General features: G+C 50.5%; 1 protein-coding gene across 1 annotated transcript; it reads left to right on the top strand.

Annotated features, from left to right (window-relative positions):
- The first annotated feature begins 1,774 nt into the window (after nucleotides 1-1,774).
- On the top strand, nucleotides 1,775-6,065 carry HES3 (hes family bHLH transcription factor 3). Its single transcript, XM_035118803.3, has 4 exons — nucleotides 1,775-1,867; nucleotides 3,072-3,167; nucleotides 3,885-3,966; nucleotides 5,659-6,065. The coding sequence occupies exons 1-4, from the start codon at nucleotides 1,775-1,777 to the stop codon at nucleotides 6,063-6,065; spliced, it is 678 nt and encodes a 225-aa protein (XP_034974694.3).
- Nucleotides 6,066-8,902: the final 2,837 nt, after the last annotated feature.

Below are 8,902 nucleotides of genomic sequence, written 5' to 3'. Positions count from 1 at the left end.
GGAAAATCTATCTATGGAAAATCTATGCATATGCTCAGAGGCACACGCCATGTCTCCTGTGGCTCAGCCCTCACACAAAGAAACAACTCTGATGCCAATCCCCGACCCCAGGGAAGAAAATGTGGGGTGTGGGTGGGAAGAAAGAGGGCTCCCCCCCCTCGTCTTTCCTCTGCCACAAAGCCCTGAGGTGGTTTTTGGCAAATGACCACATCTCAGGTAACCACCTGCCACATGGGGTGCTGTCACCCTTACTGGCCTACCTTGCAGGGGTGTCTTAAGCACCAGCAAAAGCAAGGAAGTGTAGAAAACGCTGTATGAACATAGGAAGCTGCCATACATGGAGTCAGACTGATGTGTTCCATTTGGCCCAGTAGTGTCTACATGGGCTTGGAAGCAGCACTCCAATATTTCAAACGGGGAGTCTTTCCCCAGCTCCACCTGGAGACCCTATGGGGAACTGAACCTGGGGCCTTCTACATGCAAGACAAGTGCCCTGCCACTGAGCTATGTCTTCCCTGCAGCCATAGAGGGAGTTGAGCAGAGACCTATCCCTTGGGGGGTTCCCTGAGATGAGAAAGGAGGACAGGGGAAAGTGGAGCATTCCCCACCACTTAACAGCAAGCGGCATGCCTGCTGCCCCCCTCTCCCCTCCTTGCATCCTCGCTGCCATGCTTTAATGGGACACATGTCCAGGCGGAGCTCAGCGAGAGCGGCTACGCTCTTTTACAGTCACAAAAAGGCAGAAAATTGCTACATTGTCCAGCTCTCCTCCTTCGTCCCCAGCATGAAATGTGCGGATGGATGGCCACTCAGGGAGACCCTCCCTGGGAGGAAGGCTTTGGATCCTGGCTCTTCAACTGCAAGGGAGCCTAATCATTTCTTTTATCGAGGCACTGCGCGTGGTTCTCCATTCCATCCTTACAACAACCCTGTAAGGTAGGGTAGAGACCCAGAGGCTGTGACCGACCCAAGGTAACCCTGTGAGCTTTGGGGCCGAGAGACTATTTGAACCCTTGTCTGACACTCCTCGTACCACAGCACCAGGAGGAGGAAGGGCTGGGATGAGAATGGGAAGAGAGCATACAACCCTCAAGCCAACATTTTGTGACTTACAACGCAATTCTATATTTCAGGTCATGAGTTAAACGGGCTGCGCTTAGGGCTGAAGCCTGATTCAGCTGTTGATTGACTGCTTTGCCTAGAATTTGTCCCCCAGCCTCCACTGTATTTGGATTAAGCAAGCAAGCGCCAGGATCCAAGTGCCATAATCAACTCACAATTATTTGGCCTGGGCGTTTTTACAGGAGACAAAACAACCCCCACTTTTAAAGCAGTCTTCCCTGGGGGTAAGCAAGTGCTTAACTGATCCACCAAGAGGTTCTGGGGTCCGTTTTGGCTTCCCTCCTGATCCTGGCTTGTTTGTGGGCTGTGTCCACTGAAATGGGAAAGCGCTTTGTACATGCTCGAAGGACATTACAACGAGGAACAATTCACCAGGGGCTTGGTGCCTTCCACCACCAAGGCGCTCTTCCTCTCCCCCCAAGGCCTGGATGTTTCTAAGTAGGCAAGGCGCATTATGACAAATCTGTCCTTAAAGCAGGACCTGAAAGCTGTTTGATGCAGCAGGAAGATCCAAATGCCTCTATCCCGCCCTCCATCTCTCTGCAAGCCCCTACCCTCTCCTCCACCCTCCACCTCTTCCCTCCCCTTTGGGGGGGGGAGGTTCCCTAGCCTGAATGGACCCATTGAAATGGAAAACAACTCCGGAGATAAAATGCCACCTCCTTGGTGCAGGGAGGGCAAAGGATGCAGGATGGGTACGGACCACAGACTGCAAGAGAGGAGGGCGCTCAATTCCTTCCGCAAGGTTGGTGGGTCTGATGCTACAGATGGGAGCAAAAGGACAGGGGGGCAGCCTACCTGTCCCCCCCTCCCCAGGGTGGAGGGAGAAAAGGGTCCCTTTGCCATGTGTTTTTTTCCCCTAGGGGTTAATGTGTTCCCAATATGAGCTTGGCACCTGTTCCCAATGCCAGGAATAGTTGGAGATTCCCCTGAGCTTATACAGAGTGCAGGGAGAAACTGCAAAAAGCCAGCATATATCACCCAATAGTCAATATCTAGACAAAAAAAGAAGATTGCTTTGACCTGAAAGCTCTTCCCCACCCACCCACAATCTGCAGGTGTCTGGCAACTCTCTCTAAGCAGTAGGGGCACCAGCAAAAAATATGGGGGGGGGAACAGAAGGGGGAAAGTTTATTTCTAGGTGGGCAAGTTGTGCCCCACATATTAAAATCTCTGAAAGATAATTAACAGTCTCTGTTAATGGCAGAAGTCCAGCCACAGGAGGCGGACAAGTGGGGCGAGTGAGATCCTTTGTGGGGGGTGCTTGCCCCTCTGCCCCCCCCCCCGCACCACCTATGTCTTTATTCTGTGGTGGAAAGAATGCACTCTGTGTGCACTCAGGAGTCCCTTCATCTCTTCTTGGTTCAGAAGTTGTATACCCTTTAAAAAAATTGCATTTGAGACAAAAAAATGTAGTGAGCAAATGAATGAATATGTAGTAGTAGTAGTAGTAGTAATCATAATAATAATAATTTATTATTTGTACCCCGCCCATCCGGCTGGGTTTTCCCAGCCACTCTGGGCGGCTTCCAACAAAGATTAAAATACATTAAAATGTCACACATTAAAAACTTCCCTATATCACATATGGTATTACCGGTATGTGATATAATGTGGTTTAAATTCCAGAGTTAAGCCCAGATAATGGATAAGGGATGCCTAGCTGATCCCTGAGAGGCAGCGCGGTGTAGTGGTCGGAGTGTTGGACTTCTAAGCATTCTAATTCCCTCCCCTGCATGAAGCTTGGGACCAGTCCCTGCCTCTCAGCCTAACCTACCTCACAGAGTTGTTGTTGTTGTTGTTGTTGCTGCTGCTGCTGTTGTTACATTAGGAGAGGGGGGGGCAGTGCATGCCACCTTGAGCTCATTGGAGGGAGGGGAAGTGAGATTGAAATGTAATAAATAAAATAAATAAATAGATCTCCCCCCGCCCCGTGTGCATTTTTTCAGGTCTCCAAACCCCTCATGGAGAAGAGGAGACGAGCTCGTATCAACCTCTCCCTAGAGCAACTCAAAGCTCTGCTGGAAAAGAACTACTCCCACCAGGTGAGGCTCCCCTTTCCCTTGCATTTCCAGGAGAGGGGGGGGGAGGGTCGGGGGGAGCCAGTTTATCCCCACGGAAGGGGGTTACATTTCACTTTGAAAATGACAGAGGCAGGAGCACAAAGGACCCCCTGCTCCTCTTCACCCCTCTCCGTCTTTTTACCTTTCTCATCACACTAATTTTGGAAGAACGGAGCAGCTCAGTGGCGGAGCACTTGCTCGGCATGCAGAAGGTCCCGGTTTTAATCCCAAAAGGCATCTCCGGGTAGGACTAGTGATGTCTCCTGCCTGAAACCCTGGAGAGGAGGACAATAACACACTAGATGCCTCAATGGTCTGGCTTAGTATAGGGCTGACTCTGATGTTCGTAAGTGCAGGGTGGGGTGGGGAGTCGGGAGAAGGGAGACGCTTGGCGCTTGGTACATCAGGGGAAAGGTGGTGAGACTCCAATAAACTTGGATTCAAATCCCTACTCAGCCATGGAAAATCTACTTGGGGCTAGCCACTGGCTCTCAGCTTAACCCACCTCGCAGGGCTGCTGTGGGGATTAAATGAGTAGATATGGGATAGAAATGCAATAAATAAATTACTTCCGTCCTTCGACCCAGCTGAGAGAGAAGCCAACAGGTTTAGGGGTGGAAGTCATTCACTAAGGGCAGGGCAGGCAGAAATGACCCCAGTAACCCCTTGGCTTTCTTTGGTTTTGTGGGGGAATTGCAGATCCGGAAACGCAAGCTGGAGAAGGCAGATATCCTGGAGCTGAGCGTAAAGTACATGAAGAGCCTACAGCCCTCGGCCCAAGGTAAACCACCCAAATGAAACCATGGAACCCAATTAAGGAAGCATTGGTAGATTAACATTTTAGCTGATTGTCATAGGGCAGGGGTGGCCAACTCCCAAGAGACTGTGATCTACTCGCAGAGTTAAAAACTGGCAGTGATCTATCCCCTTTTGGGGGGTTCAGGTCAAAGTTGTTGAGCTTCCTTTTTTGGGATGCTGGGCTAAAATGTTTAGCTTTTTTCGGGGAGCCAAAGTTCTTGGCAGCGCCGTCTTAAGCGCCCCTGTTGCCATGGTGCGCCAGATATCTCCGGCGCCCTTCCGCCCCGTTTCCCAACGCGGTGGGCAGGTGGGCGCCGCGCGCAGCTGCACAGCGGACCGGCGGACCGGCCGGCCAGCGGGCGGTCGCAGCTCGCGGCGCCCTCCTGGCGGGCCGGCACCATGGTGCCCTGCGCCACCGGGGGTCTACGATGAGCCGGCCCTGGTTCTTGGGCTTCTTTGGGGGGAGCCGGTGATCTACCAGTGATCTACTGCAGACGTCCAGTGATCTACTGGTAGATCACAATCTACCTGTTGGACGTGCCTGTCATAGGGGAAAGCAACACCTCAAAAAAGATGGATTGCTTCAGCTATAATACCACACACACTTGGGTCTAAGCCCCCTTGAGCTCAATGGAGCCTACTCCTAACTAGGCAGGCACAGGGTTGCACTGTCCCTTGGGTTTCTAGAATGATGTATCAAAGAAGACATAGCCTCAGAAGAGGCATTCTCTTTCTGCATACACAGATACAGAGATGCTGGTTGCTGTCTACAGTTAGTAGCCATATTTTTTAAATAAAATATAGTTTTGTTTTTTTTTCATTTTTAAAAGTCTGCTGACTGATCATTCAAGGACACATTTCCATTATAAAAAAAAAGACGTAGCTGATTAACCAACTAATTGACCGAACACTACAAGTGCTAGCAAATTGTAACTGATCATCAGACCATCACAGTTCTGAGCAAAAAAAAAGGAAGATGCGCTGGAGTCCTAGCAGAGCTGTTTTTACACAATCGGCTGTTGCAGGACACAAATTAATAGCGACCCTGTGGCTCCCTAGGTGTTATTGGGCTACAACTCCCGTCATTCTTGGCTATTCGTCATGTTGTCTGAGGCTACTGGGTGTTGAAGTCTGGAGACGTCTGAAGGGCCACAGGTGAACCTTCACTGCCTCTGACAGTAACAGCTTCTGATAATTAACCTCTAGTGGTTCCCAAAGTGGGCAAGAACACTCTCTATGGGACAGTGGGATTAACTGGGGGGGCAGGGGCAAAGGAGTGGGGTGGCAGCACTGGAAATGTAAAATACTACCAGACTTTGGAAAGCTGGTATCACTGGATCAAGCTAATTAATTTCGTTGAATTAATGAAACCAACTAGTTTTAATTTGATTTTGAATGAATGCGCAATTAATTGCTCCTGTTCTGAATTTTATTCTTCCTCAGTGGGTCGTGCAAACAGATATTCTGAATAATGCTTTGTATAGAGTAGGGGACACTGCGAGTGAGTTTATGGAACCAAGAGGGCGGTAGCCTGAAAAAGTTTGTGAGCCACTGGCTTAAACCTTGAACTAAGAGTGGCCATCTCTCGCCTATCTTGACTCCTGGAGCGCGAGTGAGACTGGGAGCGTGAGTGGCTCAGTCTCTATCCGACTTCCCGACTTCTTTCCTCCTCCAGGGGTGTCGCTGACCAAGAGCGCCGACTACCAGGCCGGTTTTCGGAGCTGCCTGCAAGGAGTGCGCCAGTTTCTGCTGCGCTCCGAAGCGGCCAGCGAAGCTTCCTGCTCCTCTTCCTTCCAGCTCCTGCACCAGCTCGCCCGAGTTCTGCCCATGGCCGCCGCCGGAGGCGTCTTCAGCACCAGGGACAGCGACCCTCAAGCGGCGCTCCCCAAAGCCCGACTGGCCGCGCTGGGCAGCCCCGGAGGGCCGACGACGACTCCTCTCAGGAAAGCGAGGCCGCTGAAGGGCCGAGGGTGCGAGGCCGCCTTCCCCGCGGCGGGAGGCCGCAGCCAGGCGGGGAGCGACCGGGGTCAGAGCGGGCAGGCGCTCCCTGAGCGGAGCCAAGAGCTGTGGCGACCTTGGTAAGAAACCGGTGCGCCGCCCTGGCCGTGCGCTCTGGTGCTGCGTCCTGTGCCGGCCTCCACCTGCGCGCTAGGTTGGAACTTGCCATCCTACCGTATGTACATTTACATGAGAGTAAACCCCACTGATCTCCATGGCGCTTGCTCCCGAGGAAACACGCATTGGCTCCCGTGTGTGGCACTCGCCCTAGAACCCTGATGGCACCACGGTTTGCTTGAGGGGATGGGAGGGCGGCTTTGAAGACTGGCAGAGAGACTATTTCTCGAGTTTGATCAACGCTGTGGACCCACAAGGGATACTTTGCTCTTCCTTAAAATGCATAAACTGGGTGGTTCCGATCCAGACCCCAAAGGCCCAGAATCCCTGTTCCAACTGAAGCAAGCGTTTAGTTTCAACGACGACCTGGTCCTGTCTGAGCTGAGCCCCCATTCTGTGTTGGGCACCAGATTCTGACGCTTTAAAAATCCTTCCTAGCCCCGTGCCCCTATTTTGTATTAAAATTGGGCAGGGAGACAACGCAAGAAAAACCAAACCTGTCAGAAAAAAACACGTTTTCACCATGGACAGAGAGGCAGTGGAAGAGAGGAGGCTTCACCTGTTGGATTCCTGCCCATTGCAAAGCTGTTAAAGGCACATAGGCCCCTACATTGGGAGCAGGAGTTAATATGACGACCCCATTTTCTATTTTTTTTTTGGGGGGGGAGTCAGGAAAATTGGGAGGGATGAACAGGGCGAAATTGCCAGTTGAGGAGGAGAGTTGGTGGTGGGGGAAACAGAACAACTGGGGCTGGATTAAATTTCCTTTTGGGTCCCTTCCAACTCTACAATTCCATGATTCTATTATTATTATGCCCTAAGCAGCCACAGGATTCAACAAGGGACACGTTTACATGAAAGCAGCATTGCCGCCAGATAAGGGCCTGTTAGAGCTAGCTTTTTTAATTTAAAAAAAAAGGTTGGCAACCTTTGCACAGGATCAGGCCCACCTCCTTTCTTGCAGCTCTGCATTTCCCCTCAGAGGAAGGAAAACGTAACTTTTACGACGTTGACTTTTATATGAATAACTTCTGTTTCTTTTTTAAACTGTTTCTTAATAAAAACTAGTGTACAGTTACTTTAAAACAATGTAACAACTTTAATAATAAAAAATAAAAATAAAATTGCCTTACCCCAAACTTGGTGTGGGTCTCCTCTTTTCCACAATTCAGAAGGCTAGAATCAGCTACTGGTGCATCTCTCAACTTCCCGCCTAGGTCACTGCTTGGACCTTGGCACCTGTGAGATTTAGTGACAGCCCCAAACTTGGGTGGTTTTCAATGGAGGACCAGGCTATCATTTGCCACTAGCTCCCTTGTCAGAGGCAGCATCCCAGATACCAGTTGCTGGGGAGCCCAAGTGGGGAGACAGCTCCTGTTGCGCTCAAGTCCTTGGTCACTGTGAAAACAGGATGCTGGACTAGATGGGCATGATCCATCAAGGCTCTTCTTAAGACTGTGAACCCAGCCCCCAGAGAGGAGGGTGCTTGTTGCAACTCTGCATGAGTCACCATTCTAGGGTTTTCTTCTTTGCACTTTCTATAGCTAATGTGCAATTTCCCCCTGTGTCAGCTACTTCTCAGTCTGTGGCCAGTGCCTATAAAATGGAAAGGAGCTCACAGTTTCCCCTGTGAATAGACACCATAGAGTTTAAAGCCCTTTGCAAACTAAGCATACTTGGGATCAGTTGCAGTACCCAGAGCGCAGTCCTATCATTTTCTCCCCCATTCTTCCTTCACCTTACATAGATGACAAAGAGAGCAATCCCTAGCCTGCACAATTGCCCCCAATCCTTATTCTAGGAGAAGGAAGAAGCCCACCAACAATTGCTGTGGAACGTGTTGAAATGGCCTCATTGAAAGGGCCAGGAGTTGGAGTTGGTTCCTTGTCTGTCACAGCAGCCTGAATCATGGGAGGTGAAGCTTATTCCTAAGTGCCAAAAACTAAGGAAGAGGGGGGAACCTTCCCTTGCCCATTGGAGGCTCCCTGTGGGGCTTTTTTATATGAGGTGCTAATTACGGTTAAGATTGAGGGGGGTTTACAAAGGGCACTTCGAGCTGGTTGCTGATTAACTGGGTCATTCAGTCAGCACCTGAAGCCATTAAACATCATTTTACTCAGAGGGGCTGTTGCATTTCCCACCCTGCTTTCAGAGGCTTCTCTTTGGAGAATCTGGCTGGCTGCTGTGAACAGATGCTGTTGAGCTAATTGGGCCCTTGGCTTGATCTAGTACGTAGTAGGACTCACACGAGGTCCTTAAGAGCCTATATAGCAGGGGAGGGACTGTATCTTCATGCATACAAACTCAAGGAATTTGGGTGGGTGCCTGTGATGCTCTTGCCAACCACTAGGTGGGAGTGATTCCATGCAAAGTTCCAGCTGTTTGCCATACGAGCAGCAAATTAAAAATAAAGGAGCCATTTCCTTCGTTTCCCCAGTCTTAATGCTACTAAGCCAGGCGTCAGCAAACTTTTTCAGCAGGGGGCCGGTCCACTGTCCCTCAGACCTTGTGGGGGGCCGGACTATATTTTGGGGGGAAAACATAAATGAACGAATTCCTATGCCCCACAAATAACCCAGAGATTCATTTAAAATAAAAGGACACATTCTACTCATGTAAAAACACGCTGATTCCGCGGGCTGGATTGAGAAGGCGATTGGGCCGGATCTGGCCCCCAGGCCTTAGTTTGCCTACCCATGTACTAGCCATGCTTAGCAGCAGCAGCAGCAAAACCCCCCACACCCTTCTCTCCTTCCGTTCTTAGGGTTGTCAGACTCAATAGAGGACAGGACTTCTGTGCCTTT

The sequence above is a fragment of the Zootoca vivipara genome, chromosome 6 (genome assembly GCF_965207765.1).
Source record: "Zootoca vivipara chromosome 6, rZooViv2.hap1.1, whole genome shotgun sequence".
In the NCBI taxonomy this organism is placed as follows: domain Eukaryota; kingdom Metazoa; phylum Chordata; class Lepidosauria; order Squamata; family Lacertidae; genus Zootoca; species Zootoca vivipara.
This window is presented reverse-complemented; position numbering and strand designations above follow the sequence as displayed.

Bases quoted from the DNA above. Each gene is read 5' to 3' on its own strand.
- HES3 (XM_035118803.3), top strand. From the start codon at position 1,775: ATGCCACCTCCTTGGTGCAGGGAGGGCAAAGGATGCAGGATGGGTACG. The intron at 3,168-3,884 runs GTGAGGCTCCCC...GGGGAATTGCAG, and splicing joins AAAAGAACTACTCCCACCAG to ATCCGGAAACGCAAGCTGGA. The intron at 3,967-5,658 runs GTAAACCACCCA...TTCCTCCTCCAG, and splicing joins CCTACAGCCCTCGGCCCAAG to GGGTGTCGCTGACCAAGAGC.